General features: G+C 61.9%; 1 protein-coding gene across 10 annotated transcripts in view; it reads left to right on the forward strand.

The window, feature by feature from the left end:
• Positions 1 to 12,020, forward strand: part of IGF2 (insulin like growth factor 2) — a 28,877-nt gene extending 16,857 nt beyond the window's left edge. For 3 of the 10 annotated variants that reach the window (XM_026004183.2, XM_026004180.2, XM_026004182.2), the window contains exons 2-4: positions 6,135 to 6,297; positions 8,126 to 8,286; positions 8,464 to 12,020. In XM_026004183.2, coding sequence (XP_025859968.1) covers positions 6,135 to 6,297; positions 8,126 to 8,286; positions 8,464 to 8,703 — 564 coding nt within the window. In that variant the 3' untranslated portion in view covers positions 8,704 to 12,020. Of the gene's footprint in view, positions 1 to 3,045; positions 3,462 to 4,314; positions 4,454 to 6,134; positions 6,298 to 8,125; positions 8,287 to 8,463 lie in introns of those variants that run through there. The other 7 variants (XM_072758726.1, XM_072758724.1, XM_072758728.1 and 4 more) reach the window with 5 other exon arrangements.
• The last annotated feature ends 8,347 nt before the right edge of the window (positions 12,021 to 20,367 follow it).

Consider the following 20,367-nt stretch of genomic DNA (forward strand, 5'->3'; position numbering starts at 1 on the left):
CTGAGTCTCTAAAGGATATTGAAGATTGTCTCCAGAGCCAGGACAATTATGGAGGTTACTTCCTTGGCAGCACCCGCTTCCAGGCCACTAGGTTCCATTTCTAAATTGTGGAAGTGAATCTCTAAGTCCCTCCAGCACGCTGATATTTCACCTGGATCCCCAAAGTGTGCTCAGTGTTTCACTTTCCCCAATTTCAGATAATGTGCCTCTGAGGTCCCCCCAGGTTTCACTCTGAAAATTTCCCCAGTCACCCCAAAACCTACCTCCCACAAATCTGCCTGGGGCTCCCTTAAGCTTGCTGACCAACATACTGGGTGTCCCCATATTTTAGACTCGGATCTCTCGTCTCTCCCCCCACCCCCCGCCCCCGCCCCCGTGGCACTGAGCAAGGTCCACTGATCCCCCAAACTCGGACCCTGTATTTGCAGTCTCAAATTGAGTCACTGATTACAGGCCCCCACACGGACGGGGCCTGCCCAGGGTCTCCGAGGTCGGGCACTAGTACTTTCATCCGCAGAGCAGAGCACACAGAACTCTGCCTCGAGTTCCCGGGCCGTGCGCATTGTTCCCTGCCCCGCGCGCGGCGGGCACTGCTCTTCGGCCACCCTTCGTCTCCCGCGAAGGCCCCGGGGCTCCTCGGATTTGGGACATTTCTCTCCGCGCTCCCCCGACACGCTTGGCCCGGCAGCCTGTCCGCCAGGACGTGGGCAGTGCTTCTCCCGCGTCCAGGAGGACGACTGGGCATTGCCCCCAGTTTCCCCCAAATTTGGGCATTGTCCCCGGGTCTTCCAACGGACTGGGCGTTGCCCCCGGACACTGGGGACGGCCCCTGGGGTCTCGCTCACCTCCAGCAGCGTCCACCGCCGCCGCACAGCGCTCGCTCGCCGCCTCGGCTGCTCGTGCGCCCGCGGACGCCGTCTCCAGCCTGCAGCCTGCAGCCTCCGGCCTCGCGGTGAGCTCCCCGCCGCCGCCGCCGCCGCCCGCTTCCCCGCCCGCCGCCGTCGTCGCGCGGGGGACCCCGGAACGGGGCGCGGGACCTGCGGCCGGCTGGCGCTTGGCGGCCGCGCTCCTGGGGACGCGCGCCCCAAACCCGCGCCGCTTCCGTTTGCTGTCTGCAGAGACCGCAGCGGTGGGGAAGCTCGGAGGCCCCGAGGCGGGAGAGCCCCAGGAGGGAGGGCCCCAGGCGGGAGGGCCGGGCGCCGGGTCGCAGGGACGCGGACGAGAGGCGCACCCAGTGCGCGCGGCGGAGCCTTCCCGTCCGCCGGACAGGGGACTCGGGGAGGCGCGCGCCCAGCGCGGGAGAGGTGATTGATGGCGGAGCGAGGGGGCGAGCCGGCGCGGGCTTCCGCCGCGGCCCCTTCCCCTCGGAGAGGCACGGGTGGCCGGGGCGCCGGGGGGCGGCTGGGGCGCCGGGGCTCGTGCGTGGTTTTGATTTGGTGAAAATCATCACTTCTGACGTCGTCCACACTCTCCAGGAGATGGTTTCCCCAGACCCCCAAATTATCGTGGTGGCCCCCCGGGCTCAACCCGACTCTACGCAAGTCCAGCGCCCTGAGGACGGGGGAGTCATTATCCGGATATTTTGGGTGGGCCCCCAAGGCGAGCTGATTAGACGAAGGCCGGTGAGCTCGGTGTTGCAGGTAGGATCGGGGCGCGGGTTCCCGCCCTGCTGCTCCGTCCCGCCCGGTCCCCGCCCGGCCTCTGCCACAGACCGCACCTGGCGGCCGCCGCGGCTCCACCCCAGCTCCCGCGGCACCGGGGGGCGCTCAGGCTCCGGCCGCCGCGCTGCTTGGGCAGGTGGAGGCTGCGCGCCCGCCCGTGCCCGGGGGTTGCGCCCTGCCCTGCAGCCCCCCCCCCCCGCCCCCTGCGAGACTCGGGGACCCTGGCCCGGCACCGGACCACCTGCACCCTCGCTGTCCGTCGGGCGCTGCGGCTCGCGCGGGGAATGCCGCCTGCTTTTCCCGCTTCGCGCCCCCCGCGTGCGCGAGCCTAGAGAACCCCTGGTTCCCCGGAACCCGAAAGGGGGGGCTCCCCTATACACTTTGGAAGGGGGACTCGGGATTTCTGTCGCCTTCTGCCGCTCCCCGCCCCCAACCCCACCGCGCCGCAAGCACCCCACGGCCCCCCCCACCGTCGCCCCCGGACCCGGGGCCCCCCAGCCCTCGCCCCCCCTCGCTCGAGCCGCGGGGGCGGTCCGAGGGCGGGGCCAGCGCCCGGAGGGCGCCCATTGGCGCGGGCGCGGGGCCAGCGGGGCCCGAGCGGGCGCCGGGCCGCGGGGTGGCGCGGCTATAAGAGCCGGGCGTTGGCGCCCGCAGATCGCCTGCTCTCCGGCGGAGCTGCGTGAGGCCAGGCCGGCCCCCGGCCCCCCCCTTCCGGCCGCCCCCGCCTCCTGGCCCACGCCCGCCCGCGCTCGGCCCGCCAGCGCCTCCACCCGGCCGGCGGCCCCGCGTCCTCGCCGCCCGCCGCCACGCTGCTGACTCCCGCCTCGGGCGCCGTCGGCGGGGCCGCGCTCCGCCGGGCCTGCGGACCCCCGCCGCCTCCTCCTCCATCTACCTCAACGCCCTCTCCCCGCTTCGCCCGAGGAGGCGGTCCCCCCCGCAGGCAGTCCGGCTCGCAGGCCGCCGGCGTTGTCATCCCCCGCGCTGCCCCCAGCCCTCCCCGGCGCGCGGCCCGCCGCTCCCTTCCTCGCCGCGTCCCGAGCGGCTCGGCGCCGCCTCCGCCACCGCCACCCCCTTCCCGGGCCCGGGCTCGCGACGGCAGAGGGCTCCGTCGGCCCGCTCCGAGCCGGGCGTCCGCGGCTCGGGCGCCCCTCCGCTCCGCCCCCCTCCACACCTTCCCCGGCCCTCGACGTGGCGCCCTGCCCTTGCTTCTCTGTGCGCCCCCGGCCCCTCTCTGGCCTCTGGCCCCGGCGCCCGCGCTCCGCTCGCCCGCAGCCTGCCCTGCGCTCCCTCCCGCCCCCCCCAGCGCCTCGCCTCCGACTCCCTCCCCCTCCACGCCCGCCCTCTCGCCCCGCCGTCCCGAAGTGGATTAATTATACGCTTTCTGTTTCTCTCCGCGCTGTTCTCCCCCGCTGCGAGCCTGCCCGCCTCTCGCTGTCCTCTCTCCCTCTCGCCCTCTCTTTGGCCCCCCCCCCCGCTCACGTTCTCTCTGGGTCTCTCACTATCTCTGCCCCCCTCTGTCCTTGATACAACAGCTGACCTCATTTCCCGATACCCTTTCCCCCCCTAAAAGTACAACATCTGGCCCGCCCCGGCCCGCAGACAGCCCGCCCTCCCTGAACTATCAGAAGAGTCCCCCCCCCCAAAAAAAGCCATCCCCCCGTTCTGCCCCGTCGCACATTCGGCCCCCGCGACTCGGCCAGAGCGGCGCTGGCAGAGGAGTGTCCGGCAGGAGGGCCAACGCCCGCTGTTCGGTTTGCGATACGCAGCAGGGAGGTGGGCGGCAGCTGCGCCGGCTTCCAGGTAAGCGGCGTGCGTGCGGGGAGGGGAGGGGGCCTGCGGGCCCGGAGGGCGGGGGCCTGCCCGGAGGGGCCGCGCGCCGGTCTCCCCCTGCGCCGCCGGAGCGGGACGGGGGGGGGTGGTGGTGGTGGTGCGCGCGCTGGGCAGGGGCCCCGGGACGTGCCCGGGGAGGTGTGCGCTGTCCGCAAAGCCGACTTCCTGGTCGGTTGGTGGGTGCAGGGGGCTGTTGCAGAGAGTCCGCGACCCGCGCCGCGTGTGGGAGGGCCCTGTTGGTCCCCGGGGTGCGGGGTAACGAGGAGGGGCGCAAGGCTCAGAAACCCACCCTGGTATGTTGACTCGGTGCCAGCAAGACTGAAGGAGGAAGACGGGGTGGGCGGGGCCAGGATGGAAGAGGGGGCGATTTGGCAAGAGGCTCAGACCAGGCGCCACATTTGCAGAGGACCCCCCCACGGCTTCCCCCCCCTTCCCTGTCCCCAACATTTCCACCCAGGAATCTGGGGAGAGGGGCTGCTGGGAGGCGCACGGGGGCAGGGGTGTTCAGCCCACAGAGGGTAACTGCCCCTGCCCAGTGGGCAGATGGAACCTTCCATACAAGGAGGTGTAGAGCAGCCCCCCGCCCTAACCTCCTCCCCCCCACATCTCCTGGTGCCTGCTTGGGCTGGGGGTGCAGCAGGAGCCCCCCACCCCCACCCCGTGGTACCGCGCTAAGGGATGGACCAGGGCTAGCTGTTGGGGGTGCAGGAGAGAAGGGACTGGCTGCGAGGACCGAGGGGGCGGGAGCAAAGGGGGCGGGGGGAGTGGTCAGCGGGAGAGGGGTGGGGGGTAGGGTGGAGCCCGGACTGGGAGGAGCCCGCTCACACATAAAAGCTGAAGCACTGACCAGCCTGCAAACTGGACATTAGCTTCTCCTGTGAGGCAGCCTTCCAGTCTCCTCCTCCTCCTCCTCCTCTTCCTCCTCCTCCACCAACCCCAGCGAGCCTCCTGTCCAGCTGCAGGTAACCAGGGCTGTTGAGCGAGGACCCCCCGCTGCCCTCTCGCTCCGGCCTGCCCTCCTGCTGATGGCCTGGGGCCTCGGCCCCTCGGCCCCTCCTCTCTGCCTCTGCCCTCCTCACCCCTACCCTCCCTCCTCCCGGCTTGCTCACCTGGCCCACACCTCTCCGTGCCTCTCCGGCCTCTGCTCTCTGCTTGTGCTCTGGACCAGACCCCGCACTAGAGTGGCCGGGCTTGCAGGAGGACGCAGCTGCCGCTCGGCCGGCGCCCAGTCGCTTGCTGGCCAAATTGTTCTTAGAATTTGGAAGGGGGCAGCAGCGGGGGCAGCCTGGGAGCCTGGCTGGGGCGCGGCCTAGGGCAGGAGGAGGTGAGCAGGGTGGCACCTTAGATCCTTCTGTGGAGCTGCCCACTGCTCTTTTGCGGGTTTCAGGGAGATCGCGCTCCTTTCTTATTCCCCCTCCTCTCCTACAGGATTTATGGCATCAGAAATTTCCTGGGCCTAGCCTGCTGCAGCCTGGCTCCAGGCTGGGAAGGGGCTTGCTGGTTGGTGCCCCCCCCCCCAACATGCCCACTGGGTGTGGAGCCTGGGAGGGGCACCTCTGGGCAGGCTGCCCAGCCCCTGGCGTGGGTAGCATCAGGGTGCCAGTGGGCTCCAAGGCACTCGGCGGTGACTGTCACCCCTGAAAGGGTTTGTACTTGGGCCTGTGGAGGGCAGACTGGGGCTGCCTGCCTGGAAGTGTGGGGAAGGGCTTCCACTTTCTGGAGGGAGCAGGGGCAGCCCCTGCTCAAGCAGCCCCTCCCAAGCCCCCCCAACCCTTAAGAGATCTGGTTAACCCTTGCCTGGGGTCTGCAGCCACATAGCCTATGCAGGGGGTGTGTCCTTCTAGACTGGGCCCTGAGGACCTGGTGTCCAGCCTCCAGGTGGCCTGACCTGTGGGGTTTGGTACCCCAGTGGAGAGAAGATCTGGTGATCCCAGAGGGATTTTGAAGTGTGTCTAGCCCTGAGTGGTGTGATGCCAGGCCTGCAAAGAAGGCTTTTGGCCTTTGTGTTTTAGGGTGCCCAGGGCAGACTGGAGTGGGGGACTGAGCGATTCAGGAGAGCAGGTCCTCTGGGAGTGTGGTTGGCACTGCGCACTAGCCACTGGATCCTTGACCTGGGCTTTGCTCAGCCACAGACTGGGAGGGGGGAGGGGTGGGACTGGCCCTACAGGACCCCCTGCTGCTGGGGGGGGGTAGCTGGTCCTCTGGGATGCACATGCTCTGTGGTGGGGTGGGGCTGTCTGCCATCTTGGCTGATGCTGGGAGGTCCGAGGAGTGGTCACTGCCCCGTGCGGCTCCGCCCCCATGACTTCATAGGCCAGAGGCCAGGTTCAGTGTCCGGCAGCTGGGGGTGGCGGAGCTCCTGCTGGGGTGATGATGGGGGATGATCATCCCCACATGAGATTGCTGACCAGCACCCGGTGCCAATCAGAGATGTGCTTCAGGCACCCCGCCTGGGCAGTGAAAGTGCGTGTTATTTCTGCAATTAAAAGGATCGTGTTTAGGAGGACACCGCGCTCTCAAGCTGTAATGGAACTTGGAACGAGGGGACAGCTGGGCTGGTGTTTGGGGTTGGGGGTAGGTGGTGGGGCCAGGCCCCAGCGGGGCAGGCGGGTGAGCTCATGGCCTCTTCCCTCTACCCCACAGATGCCGATGGGGGTCCCGATGGGGAAGTCGATGCTGGTGCTGCTGACCTTCTTGGCCTTGGCCTCGTGCTGCTTTGCTGCTTACCGCCCCAGTGAGACTCTGTGCGGCGGGGAGCTGGTGGACACCCTCCAGTTTGTCTGTGGGGACCGCGGCTTCTACTTCAGTGAGTAGCTCAGCGTGCGGTGAGGCCAGGGGCAGGACGCACACAGCAGGCACTCAATAAATGCTGGAGGGCACCCCCCTGCTGAACCATCACCCAGATGCCTGTGGACGCCCTCTAGGATGCCTGGTGTGGGGGGCCAGGCAGAGGGAAACTCCTGCAAGGTGACTGCCCAGGCTCTCTTGCTCTGAGCCTTCGTGAGCACAACTGAGTCCACGTTTAGGGGGCGCCTGCAGTGTGCCTGGGTGGGCTCACACTCCCTGACTTGTCCACAATATGACTTGAAGTAGAACACTCTCCTCCCAGGAAGGAGGGATATCTGAGTGGAGGCCAGCCCTTGGCAGGTGGGGGTGGGGGCGCTGGACTGGGAGGGGGGGAGGGAGGGGGTTGCTTTCCCTCACTACTTCTTCTGGACCTGCTTGCAGACAGAGCTGTGAGCACTGAAGTTCCCCCCACATTTGCACGGTGCCCGACCTTTCGACAGTGGGATTACCTGAATTAAAATTAAATAAAATAGGTCAGAGACCAGTAAAAACCAAAGCATTTGTCGCAGCTCCACCTGGGCACAGTGGGGGTGAGAGGCATCCCTGCTATAGGACAGCACTGGGGGCGGGCCACCATGTGGGGTGCCCACCTGCTGGCTCAAGAGCTCTCTGGCTGCTCCTCATGCTTCTCTATTTCCATCCCTGAAACCTCTGCTTCTCCTTGCCCCATCGCCGTGTGGGACCCCCAGGTGGAGGTGATCCCTTCCTCGGGGGTGTGGGCCCTTGACCTCACCTCCCAGAAAGCTGGGCCTCCGTTTCCTTACCTAAGGATGGGGCAGAGGAGCAGGCCCAGGTGGACCTTGCAGGTGGAGAGGGCAAGTATGCCTCCTGGGTTTAGCCCTGATGGCGGAGCTGGGTGGGGGTGGGGGACGCCCTTGTAGTCAGGCCTGGCCCTGGCACTCCACACGTGGCAGGCCCCTCTGCAGCCTCTACTTACCCACAGACACCAGCCTCAGTATCTCACAGCTTCTCTCTGAAAAGCGCTCCTGCTTCTCCTTGCTTCTGAAGCCCTGGCCACCCTGGTCTCACCTGTGCCCTCTCTCGCGTGAGCACCTGCCTCGTTTGGGGGCAGGAAGTGGCATGGTAGGGTCTGGTGCCCAGGGAGTGGGTCCCTTGCCAGGTGGGCCTGGCTGAGCCCCCTGCCCCCGTGGGACCTCCTCCCCAGGGGTGCCTGCCCTTGGCCCCCCAAGGTGAGGGCCGAGACCTTTCCTCGCAGCTGACCTTGGAGCCTGAGCAGCGGAGGGACGGGGAGGACGGGAGGAAAGGAGGACGTGGTTTCATGCAGGTCCTCACTCCTCCCCTCCCGTCTTCCTCTTCCTCTCCCAAGCCTGCCTCAGCGTGGCGTCTCGAGGGCTGGGAGCCGCCCGGGCTCCTGCTCTGCTCAGGGACGGCGGCACTTGCGTCCCAACCTGGCCTTCAAGATGGGACCCTGTGCCCCGCACTGTGGGGGCTGGATCCCTGGTGGGCGGCCTCCTGAGCCGGCCTCATGCCAGCACATTTTCCCCACTTCCCTGGGCAGCGGGACCGGGCTGGGGGCTGTGTCCACTCTCCATGCGAGCAGGGAGGCACCAGGAGGCCAGGGGCTGGTCCTGGCACATGCACCCCCACTTCCCCTCCTGTCCTTCCTGGGCACCCCACCTGCCCACTCTTACATCCTTCCTCCACGAGGCTGGCTGTCCCCCTGTCCTGCCCCCCCCCGCTTGCCTTGGGCGGCCACTGGCCAAAAGCCCGCTTGTGGGGGGACCGTGGGGGCCGGTGCTCAAGTGCGGCTCTTCTTCCCCCTGTGGGACTTCCAGGCAGGCCGGCGAGCCGCGTGACCCGCCGCAGCAGCCGTGGCATTGTGGAAGAGTGCTGTTTCCGTAGCTGCGACCTGGCCCTTCTGGAGACCTACTGTGCCACCCCCGCCAAGTCCGAGAGGGACGTGTCGACCCCTCCGACCGTGCTTCCGGTGAGAGGGGACCTGGTGTCGGGGTGGGAGGTGTCACCTCTGAGCTGGGGGACCAGGGTGCGGCCGGCACCCAGGGCCTGCAGTGTGGCTGGGGTCCCCACGCTGTGGTCGTGGCTGGTCACCCATCGGATGGCCCCCCACGAGCCGGGCACCCCCTGACTGGCCCTTCCCCCTCAGGACAACTTCCCCAGATACCCCGTGGGCAAGTTCTTCCAATACGACACCTGGAAGCAGTCCGCCCAACGCCTGCGCAGAGGTCTGCCTGCCCTCCTGCGCGCCCGGCGGGGTCGCATGCTCGCCAAGGAGCTCGAGGCGTTCAGAGAGGCCAAGCGTCACCGTCCGCTGATCGCCCTGCCCACCCACGACCCCGCCACCCACGGGGGCGCCTCTCCAGAGGCATCCGGCAATCAGAAGTGAGCCAAAATGTCGCGTAATTCTGCAAGACGGCACCATCCACCTCGTGCCCTCCTCTTGACCAGGGGCCATTCCATCAGGTCCCGCCTCTAACATCTCTCGAGGTCGCGTTCCCTCTGTGGGCTCCCCCACCCCCAGCCCCCATGCCCCAACCTCCCCATGTCAGGCTCTTCTCTCCTTAGCCCTCTCCATCAGGCTGAGGAGATCCTAGTAACACCTCTAAAAATGTACAAACTCAATTGGCTTTCATAACCCCCCAAAATTACCCCCCCAAATTATCCCAAATTGCACAACAGAAAAAACTACGAATTTCTGAAAAGCTCTCTCTCTCTCTCTCTCTCTCTCACACACACACACACACACACACACACACACACACACACACACACATCAGTCCCCTTAAAACAAATTGGCTTTTTAGGAACACCAGCAAAATTAATTAGTTAAAAAAAAACCCTAAAATTATCAATTGGCTAAAAAAAAAATACCAAAACCAAATTGGCTTAAAAACAATTGGCATCATGAAAGAATTAGGCCCCCCCTTCCTTCTCTTCCCCAGGGACCTTGAGTCAGATTGGCCGTGGGCTCGAGTGCCTGACCTCCAGGAGAAAGGAAGGGACCCCATCTGCAGGTAGGCACGTCACCATCTGCAGCCGGCTCGCCCCCTCAGGCAAAATTCTGGCCACATCTGGGGAGAATTGGCCTTCTCACAACAGCAAACCCCCAGACTCGTTCCTCACTCTGTTTCCTATCCTCGAAAGTCACCATGGAGCTAGATGGGGGCTCCCAGGGAGGCGAAAGGAGGGGAGAACAGAACATGAACACCGAAATTTGTGAGAATAAACTTTAATTGGCACAAACCCCCAAACACCCTAAAATCCATCCTCCCAAAACCCACACATCACAAAATCTTACATCATAATTCCCACCCTAAAAATCACACACACCCACAGACATTCCTGCAGACGCTTCCTACATGCATGCACTCACACACATGCTCACACACATGCATATACTCTCACACACATGCTCACACATGCTCACACATATATGCACACACTGCCTCACACATATGCTCACACACATGTACACACGCTCTTGCCCACATATGCTCACACATACATGCACACACACACACCCTCACCTGCACACCCTCATGCCCACACATGCACACATGCACACAGATGGGTGAACCCAGCACAGTGCAGGTCAGACCGCTCTCTGAGCTGTTCATTGGTATTGTTTTCATGTCCTGAGCTCCCTTCCTGGCGCCTGGGATGCGCTCCTCGGGTGGGAGAAGAGCAATCCATCTTTCTGAGGTGAGGGAGGTGGCTTTATCCACAGTCCCCGTGGTGTGAGCCCGATGCCCCAAGGCCCCACCGGCACCCGTGTCCCCTGCCATCATGCAGACTGAGGAACTGATTTGGCCAGACTGGAGGTGGCTGTAGCCGAGCAAGACGTGCCCTACCCGGTAGCCTGACCCCCTAGGTGTGCTCTTGTGAGAAAGATCTGGGACCCCCAGCACACCTAGGGACCATCTTTGCCAGCCCCCTGGGGCCTCTCAGAAATGGGAGGTCCCCCGGAGGCAGGCAAGGATGGTGGGGAGTGTGGGAAGTCTGGCGGTTGGAGGGGTGGGTGGGGGGCAGTGGGGGCTGGGTGGGGGGATGCTCTAGAGTAGGAAGTGGTCCCGTGAGGTTTGGAGTTGACAAGTCAGGAGCAACAAGTGCAGAATTACAATCCAATCAGGAACCCAAATTTACGCCAATTGATCTATTCCCCCCTTTAATTGGTTTCTCCTGGGGCTTTTTTCCTTTTTTTTTTTTTTTTGATCCCTCCTTAGCTTTTTATGCGCTCACGTTACTCCCGTCCCACGTAACAGGGGAGCAGTGACAAAGTAATGACGTACGAAGCCACCACCACCACCACCACCACCACCACCACCACCACCACCGCGGTAAAGCCGCACGTCCTGCTCTCCGCCATTTATCGTCCCATTTTGGTTTTTGTTTTAATCTGTCCCTTTTGCTTGGGTTGAGTGGAGAGTGGGGCCTCCGTGGGGTGCTGGCCACTGCACCCCACGGAGAAGCCTGAGGGATGGGAGTGGGCCACTGCCCGGCCTGGCCTGTGGGGACAGTGGCTGGTCCCCGGAGGTCCTGGGGAGCGGAGGAGGGGGCGGGGAGGTGTCTCCTCGGTGTCCGGAAGGTGCTCGGAGGCCACCAGGAAGGGGCCCCCAGCTGGCCCAGGCTGGCTGGGGGGGAAGGGGTTGCAGGTGTGTAAGTAGAGGGGCTCCATCGGGCTGGAGCAGGTGGTCGCCTTCCGTGCACTTGGGGAGCCCTCCCTCCACCCCTCGGTGACACCTTGCCCGTTTCCTCAGCACCTTGTCTTGTCCCCAGGAGGCTCAGAGCTCCACGGGGCATCCTGGGGCCCAGGCAGGGTGAGGTCGGGGAGTAGGGGAGGTCAGGAGGATGCAGGCCCTGCAGAGCAGGAGAGCTGCGAGAATGGTCCACCGACTGGGGTCGCTTGGGCCCCGAGGCCCACGGGTCTGGTGATACCGAACCAGCCACCATCTCGGAGCCTAGGGCTGTGGCGGGGATCCGGGCGGCTGGGAGGTTTACCTCACCCCCACTTCTGCCCTCAGTGCAGCCCCCCTGCACGGCAGCCTGACTAGCATTCTAGAGGCCCGAGGCTTCTGGGCCCCAGTGACGGGGCTGGCACGGCCCAGGGGGCGGTGCGTGTCAGCCCACCAGCGGCACAGAGGGTCCCTCGGCAGGCGTCCGGGGAGTGGGCCATTCGGACTATTGGACAGAGCCAAAAAGAGCCAAATTGTCATAATTGGGACCCAGACAGATTGGCCTGAGATCCAAAAAGAGTTGGAGGCACCCCAAATTGCCTGCCCATCCTGCTGGATGCCCACCCCACCCAGTGTTACATTCTGCCTCTTGTGGGGTGGGTGCTCCAAGGCCTTCTGCTGATGCTCCTCTGTGTCCCCCAGCAAGCAGCTCTCCCAGGGTCCTCCGCCATCCTGACCCGGGCCCCCATCTGACCTCCTGAGCCCCGACTGTGGCTGTCCATCTTTTCTCCCTCCTCAACTGTCTTCAGCGGGACTCCCTCTTGGGTCCCCCCCACCATCACCTGAAGACCCCCCACGCGCCAAGCACCGAATGTCACCTTGCCCACTGTCGCAGCCCATCTGTCTGGCAGTGGCTGGTGTGGGCCTCCACTTGACCCCTTTAACATGCTGATATTTCTGGCAAAATTCATTGCTTGGGTTTTGTCTTTAACATTTATCGCTCGCAATCCCAATAAAGCATTCAAATGTATCTTGTTCTGAGTCCTCCGCTTTTTTCACTTGCGTTCAGGATTGAGGAGGGTGGGAGAGAGGTCCCTGGGGGTGCAGGCACCCCTCTGCTGCCTTCACAGCGCACAGGGCAAGTGAGAACAGCCCAAAAGCCTGCACGCTCTTAGCAGTGACCATGGCCATCTGCATGGGGCCAGGGGCCCTGCTCTAGGACATTCTCAGGCACCAAACCCTCAAAGTTGGGGTACCCTGAGGCAGGAGAGGCCCCCGGGGTGGGGTGGTTTCCAAGAGCCCGCAGTGAGAAGTGAAGTGTCTCCACTGCCAGTCCCAGGGATCTCTCCCAGCCTGGGGGTGGGTGCTGGGGGCCCACCAGGTCTGAAAGGTTCTGGAAACTGTAGTTGTTGCTGGACACAGGGATTCCTATCACCTGCCTGTCCAGTTGCACACACAGACACACTCAGCCTCCCTCCAAGATGGAGGCTACAGCAGCAGAGGACCCCCCCCCTCCTCAGCCCCATACGCCCTTCCCTGATGGCTCTGGCTCTGGGCTTTAGGTTCCCTGGGCTGGTGGGAGAAGGTGGCGAGGCTGAGTGGGGAAGAATCAGAGAGGAAAACAAACCATGAGAGACTCCTAACTCTGGGGAACAAACAAAAGGTTGCTGCGGGGGAGGGGGCGGGGATGGGGTCACTGAGTGATGGACACAAAGGAGGGCACATGATGTGATGAGCACTGGGGGTTATACTGTATGTTGGCAAATTGAATTTAAATAAATAAAAAAGCGAAGAAGGTGGCCAGACAGAACCTGAGCCTGCTGCCTCCCTGCCCCGCCCCCAAGCCCTGGCTACCCACGCGGTGGGTAGAGGGGCAGTGGGACCGGGCGGCATTCAGCGGGCAGGCCCAGGCTCTGTCTGGGTTAGGGGAGGCCTCCCCTCCTGAGCCCCTTCCTTTCTGTTTCTAGTATTTTCTAGTATTTCCCAGCATGGCGCTTGTGGCAGGCTCAAAGCCAGTCCTCCAAGGTCTCCAGGGGTGTCCAGATGGGTGGCCACACTGTCCCTACTCACTGCACTGAGAATTCCAAGCAGAGGGACCCCGGGGGGGGGGGGCAGCCTGGAGGAAGCAGGACCAGCCTCCAAGGATGAGGGAAAGAGCCAGTTGGATTGGGACACTGTGCCTATCTTGCTGCAGCCTGAGGTTGATGGAAGTGGGGCTGGGGGCACCAGATGGGGCAGAGGGCCCAGGCCCTGGCAGTCCTAAGACAGCTCAAGATGAACCGCCTTGCCCATTTCTGCTCTCCCTGGAGACCAGGTCCAAGCCCCATGCACGACCAGCCCCCAAAGACCTACCGAGGCCTGCCTGGCTCCCTTCCTGGGGCTCTCGGGGTGCTGGGCTCAGGGTCCCCCTTCCTCCCAGCTCTGGACAAGCCATGCCCTCCCCAGCTGCCCACCCACCTCACCCAGGGCCCTCCCTCACAACAGCCCAGCCCACCCACACCCCTGCCTGCCCTGGGTTTCCTGAGACCACTGCCACCTCTCCTGAGCTCCTGGCAGCCCTTCTGGGTTAGCGTGGACCCTGCTCCCCTCAGCCTGGCCAGCTGAGCCCCCCCAGGGCCTGGACTACCCAGTTAGGCTTCTCAACCTCAGTTTGCTCTGTAAACTCGCAGCTCATCCCCGGGGCCTCATTCACTCATTCATTCATTCATTCATTTATTCATTTACACATGTGGATGAGAGCTCTCATGTTCAGGGCACCACAGGGTCAGTGTCATGGAGGGCAATGTGGGGTTGCTCTTGGGAAGCAGACGGATCCCTTGGAGAAAGTCATTTTGGAGCGCAGGCCTGAAGGACCTGGGGTTCTGGAGGGGTGGGTGAAGAGGGACCTCTCTCTGGGGAGGCCAGGGTTAGGGATGGAGGAGGGGCTGTGGCTGGGGGAGGGGTCGTGGGAGAAATGAGGTCAGGGTGAGGATGGGGGCTGTAGAGGCCATTGTCACTCATTCAACAAACATTTGTGGATCCCTACAGTGGGCTCAGTGGTGCTCCCCCAAAAGACCACATGTCCACACCCCAGCTCCTGGAATCTGTGAATGCCACCTTGTTTGGAAAAAGGGTCTCTGCAGGGGTCAGTGAGGGATGAGCTCATCCGGATCAGGGTGGGCCTCAGTCCAAACACAGGTGTCCCTGGGAGAGGAGGGGCGGGCCCGTGGGGGAGGGGCCGATGCAGCCCTGGGAGCTGGGGGAGGTGGCAAGGGAGGGGGTCTTGGTCCTGGAACACCTGCGTTCAGTCCTAGAGCCGACTTTGGACTCTGGCCTCCAGAATCAGGAGAGAATAGATTCCGTCCTCCAAGCAGCCCAATTTGTGGTCACTTAGGAAAGTTACATGAGGAGACACCTGCTCCGCCCCCGTCCCCGTTCCAGGCGCAGAGGCTGCTGCAGGGCACAGAGCAGGTGACACATCCACCCTGGAGGAGCCCTGGGCCACACTGCAGTACCCACTTCCTATAGTTGCTTGTCGCCACTCCCGACCCCATGGAGTCCGGGTGGGCTTTTTAAATGTCAGAGCGGGCCAAGGTCTGCGCCTTATTTCCCTGCAGACAAGCGAAGTCCCCAGGAGGACCCCTGGGTCTGGGCAAACCCATGAGCATGTTCCTGCCTTGGAGCCTTGGCACAGGCTGCACGTGCCTGGACCACTTTCCTGCAGATACCTGCCCGTCTGCAGACCTGCACCCCCTTAGGGAAGCCCGCCGTCGTGCCCCCTCACCAGGGTGCTCGGTGCTTGGGTAAGCAACTACAGGCTGGAGGCAGAGGGTGACACTGAAGCCTGGCTGTGAGTGGTTGGAAGGACACGGGCTGTTCCCTGAGCTGGAGACATGGACTTACTTTCTGGGCTACTGATGCCCACTGGGGTCTCTGTCTGGCATTCCCACTGAGCTGCAAAGTGGCCTCTGCCATGTTCCATCCAGCTCCCTCCATGTCCCGCAGACCCCTGACCCAGTACTTTCATGGCCACTCCTCACCCACTCCAGAGTCTCCTGCCCTTCTCCACCCCCCATTCGGTCAGTGGACAAAGCCCATAGCTCCACCGGCGGCTGGGCACTGCTGCTGTCCAGCTCATCTCCCCTGCGGCTACTCTTCCGTGCCCTCTTCCAGCCTGCAGGATGCCACTCTCCCTTAGGACCCTCCATGGGCCACGGGGTAGAGTGCAAACCCCAGGCCAGGCTTTCTTGGGGTCACTCGTGCCCTACATTCTTCAGCATCTGGAGAACCTCCCTGTCTTCTCCACAGGCTCCTCCTTCTTCACACACACTAGCTGCTCTCTCCTGGGCCCTTGGATATCTGCTCCTATCCCGGTAACCCCCCCAAGCTCCGTGCAGCACCTCCACCTGCCGATGGACCAGTGGGGAAGTGCAGGTGCACTGTCATGGCAGCCTCCCGGGGGTCCCCCTCCCCACGTCCCTAGCCCCCAGCGCAGAGCTGGCTAGGAGGGCCCTGGGCGGTGCCAAGAATGGCTCCATCACCCTCGCCCTTGGGGGATCCTCACCCAGCTGCCCTCCTTCGCCTTCCTAGCGGCCTCCTGGCCTTGGACCGCCCGCCTGGTTGCGGCGCCCAGGCCTCATCCCCAGCAACCTGTGTCCGCCCGCCCTGCTGGCTGGGGCTCCCAGGGTCCCCGCTGCTCCCCGCCCGGGCCTGGCACAGAGCTGGCGCTCCCCGCCAGGGGTAGCCAGGTCAGGGGGCCCAGGACAGGCCCCACGCCCGGCCTCTACCTGCCCAGCCCCTCCGAGCGCAGCCCCCGGCCTCTCTCCCTGCTCCCAGCCCAGGCCTCAGCCGGCCAGAAACCAAAGAGAAAATGCCTGTTTGTGCCAGTTACGCCGAAAGCAAAACAGTTTGTGGTTTCTGACCCAAATTTTTAGCCTTTTTTTTCAGAACATAACAAAGCTCAAGACAACTCCCTCCCCCCACCCCCCCCAGGCAGACAGAAACGATCTGTTTACACTGGCCGCAAAACATTCCTGGCCCGCCAGCCCGGCCCTCTCCCCCAGGCCGTGCCCTCAGCGCTGCATGGAGGGGCAGAAGGGGTGCCGGCCTGGAGAGGGGGACACGGGGGACACGGGCTGGGCCGGGAGCATCCCGGGGCCCAGAGTCTGGGGCGCCTGTCTGTCTAGTTGGAGGGGCTTCCGGGAAGCAACGGGCAGGGAGGAGCCTGGATGCAGCCTCACCCTGTTCCCTCCAACGTTCCCTCACCTGCATCTGCCCCCAGCCCCTGCTCCCATCCCTCCACACAGACACGGGGTCCCCGGGCCTTCTCCCTGCTGTCTGCCTTACCCCCACTCCTTCCTGTCCTAATGCCAGAGGCCCACGTCCCCCTGCCCAGCTCGGCTGTGGAGCCCACGACGACGGGGAGGGCACATTCCCTGGCCTGGGAGCTAGCGTCCACACACTGGTGTAGGTGGAGTGGCAGGTGCAGAGCTGTGATCCCAGCCTAGATCGTGGGGCAGCCAGGCAGGGATCCCCCTCCCAGGACTCAGTGGGGGCAGGCGGGACCGTGAGGCGCCCTGGCCAGGAGGAAGGACTGGCCCCTGTCCCACGCATACCACCCTAGGCCTGCCATGGCCCTCGGGGGACCCCTCCACGCCCCGCAGCCTCACCCGTACCCTCCTCTTGCTTCTCCTGGCTCATGTTCCCATCACCTCTCCTTGCTGTCTCGGCTCCTTTCTGCACCCCTGAACTGCCTGTGCCCCAGGCTGGGTGCTGTGGAGCCAGGGTCTGAGAAGAGGGAGTCCAGTGTTGAGAGGGGTGCATCACAGACTCACTAGTGGGGGTGAGGCAGACGTGCCCCAGGAACCCCACAGCTGAGGAAGACCACCGGGCTGCATCTGAAGGGTATGCAGGAGCTGGCAGGATGTGGAGGGCTGGAAAGGGATTGTGGAGGGGGAGGGAACAGCATGGGTGGGTTGGGATGGACTTGCTATTCTGCATGAGCGAGGCACAGGTGTGGGTGCACAGAGAGGGACACAAGGCGCACAGTGGCCACGGCTTCAAGTGCCCTGAGTGCTGAGCCCAACCTGACCTTGACCTTGAGAGAGCTCTGGGCAGCAGGGAAGGATTTTCAAGGGGAGAGGGAGCTGCTCCAATGTGTGCTCTGGAAAGATGGTCAAAGCCCGGGGCGAGCTGAGGCCCAAGGGTTAGTGGGCCTGTTAGGTGCAAACGGGGCCGAGCAGGGTGGGGAGGCACATCAGGTGGGAAGCCTCTGCACATGTGCCCTCGTGCTGTGGGGCATCCCACCACCACAACCCCCTGTCCCCTACCCCAGAGGGCAGGGCCCAGCTCCCAGTGTGGGGACGGGGGGTGGAGGTGGGGTCAGGAGGTGTGCTCCTGCTGCTGTAGGCCCTGGTCACAATCCAGTTCGGCTCCTGTGAAGCCCCCACCCCCTTGCTTGGCCAGAGCATCATTTTGGAAGGTCTGGCCTGTACCTCTGCTTCCTTCTCCCTTCCTTGTCATCCCTGGCCTCCCCTCGATCAGGAACAGATGTGCCTCTGGAGCAGGAATTCTAGCTATTTGGTTAACCAGTCACTCAAGGGACTTTCTGATAAGGCGATTCAGTTCTCAGCAGAACCAGTGAGGGGGGCGGAGCGAGGACGGGGACTCCCACCCCCACCTTCCTTGCACTCAGGAGCCTGGGGTGCTCCCAGCCAGGGTCTCCCCACCAGCTGGTGGCTCTGGGGGACACAGGTTTCCAGGCCTCCAGTGGGGCCGAGGTGTTCTGGCAGGTGGGGGGGGGGCTGAGGATGCCAGGAGTCTCCCACCCCCTGGATCTGGGTGCAGCCAAGTCCCAGCCTCTACCAGCACCAGCATGAAAGTTCACTGCCTGCCTCTCATCCATCCTTCCTTCCTTCATCATTTACCCAGCAAATGAGGCCCCAGAGCCTTGGCTATGCAGAGGCTTTGCTTGGGGCCCTGATCCTGTCCCCTCTCCCCAGGGTACCCCCACCAAACAACGGCTGACTCCCTGGTTGGGCAGGTCCTACAGTGGACCAGGCCTGCTTGGACTTTGGGGGTGGCACCCCCCAGAATTAGGCACTCAGGCTTGCCACTTTGGGTCCCTGGTTCCTTGGAACCCAGTACAGCATCTGATCTTGTTCTATTCCGTTCACAGCTGCAGACTGTTGGGGCCACTTTGATCCTTTATTTGGTTTTCCTGCACTTATATCTCCCAGCCACGCACCCCAGTGCTTAGCCCAGTACCTGGTACAGAGTCCATGAATGGACAGATGGGTGAAAGGGCAGATGGTAGATGTGCATATGTGTAGATGGGTAGATGTGTGGATGGGTGTGTGTGTGGGGGGGGTGGATAGAGGGGCACAGAGAGGTATAGATGGGTGTATGCATGCTTGGATACGTGGATGGGTACACAGAAACTGCAGAGAAACAGATCTACCCGTGTGGTCACTCGAGATTGTCCTAGTGGGGGATGAGGGAGCAGAGCAGAGAAAATGAAATTTTATGAATGTCTATCCTCAAAGAAATTCTACGTGCTGTTTAGACTGTAGTATTTCCTGCTTTTTAGAGTCTGGAACATTGTACAGGTTGAAAGATATTTGTTGATTAAATAGATTTTTTTTCAAAGATCTTGTTGAAGTGAACACCTATCTGGAAATTGTCTCAAGAATATGTGAGAAATCAGAACATGTAGATAAACAAGGAGCTGCCTGAAAAATCATAAAATCCTACCCTAGAAAAAGGCACAGGGCCCAGAGAGTTTTACAGGCAAGTGTGGTTTTGCTTTTTTTTTTTTAAATGCTCAAGATCATTCTACAAAATGTTTCAAGCATAGAACACAGACACACTTCCAATTCATTTTCTGTGTCCCTATGACCCCGATACCAAGGCCTGATCATGATAGCACAAAACGAGGAAAAACCGCAGACCAAGTTCACATGTGAAGATAGATGCACAAATTGTAAATAAAGGAATTAGCAAATTAAATCCAGCCGTGTGTTGAATCAAAGTAATAATATACCATGACCAAGCAGAGTTTACTTCCAAGAATGCGAGGATGACTCAACATTAAGAAATCCATTAATATCCTCATGTTAATAGGCCAAGAGAAGAAAAACCATATGATGATATTGATAGGTGCCAAAAACATATTTAATAAAATCTAACATGCGCTCCCAGTTATAAAACATGTTCCACAGGCTAGGAATCGAAAGAAAGTTCCTTAACGTGAGAGAATACTTACTGCTTGCCCTGCCACACTCTGTCCCAGCCCACTGCCTGTCCCCTTCTGAGATGACCTCTTCATCAGCCGTGAGCATCCCTGATGTGGACTTCCATAGACACTTTTTTCATCATCGAATGTGGCCCATTGGGAGCATTGGCTACTGCTGAGCCCACCCTCACCCCTACCCTGAAACCCCTCTTCGTTCCAAGTATGAAGTGTGTTTCCTGCACGAGGTGTTCTGACAAACTGGCCCCCCTGCAGATAGCAACCTCAAGCCCTGGACAACAAACAAACAACTACCCCAGGGCTCTAGAGAGTTAGCAGAAGTAGGTCATTTTTGGATAGGTAGTCACAGTACGGTGCAGGCATCTAAATCCCAATGGAAACCCTGCCATCTTTCTGGCTGGAAGAGCAGGAGAAGGAGCCTGGGGCAGTTGAGGTCACTGGAGACCAAGATGGGAATCCCCAAGACAGGCAGAGAAGGGGACATCCCAAATTCCATGCATGAGCTCTGCCCGAGTTGCTGGCATAAGGCAGATGGAGATTTGAGCCGCCTCTTAACACCCGCGAGGCAGAGTTTGCAGTTGGAGCCTAATCGAGCTAATAGCTAAAATCAGTGTGCCTGCACTCCCCAGAGAAATGCCACACATCCACGGTCTGCACAATAGAATATTTGCAGAGCCCTGGGCATAGTCCAAAATTACATGGCGCTCTCCTCCCAGGGGGAAAGACGGTTGAGCCAGGCCAATGCTGGAATGACCAGGCAGAGACTTTAAAGGAGGTACGATAACCTCAACCACCCTTGGAGATAGAGGAAAACACAGTCACAGTGAATGAAACGATAGGAGATTTCAGCAGACAAATCTCGAAACCGTTAGCAACACCTACATGGATGACGAGCGCTGAAGAATACGATCTCTGAGATAAACAAAAACTGCTGGATGAGATGAGTATCAGAATGGAGACAACAACAGGAAACGTCTGTGAACTCGGAGATCGGGGAGTAGAAGCTACTCAGCATGAAGAAGAGCGAGAAAGGCCGCGTGGACGCAGAGCAGACGCGGGATAGGAAGTCACAGTGCGATGCAGGACAGGCTGGAGCAGAACAGGAAGCTTAATATTGAAGAAATAACGACTAGAAACTTCCCAAACA

The sequence above is a fragment of the Vulpes vulpes genome, chromosome 5 (genome assembly GCF_048418805.1).
Source record: "Vulpes vulpes isolate BD-2025 chromosome 5, VulVul3, whole genome shotgun sequence".
NCBI lineage: Eukaryota > Metazoa > Chordata > Mammalia > Carnivora > Canidae > Vulpes > Vulpes vulpes.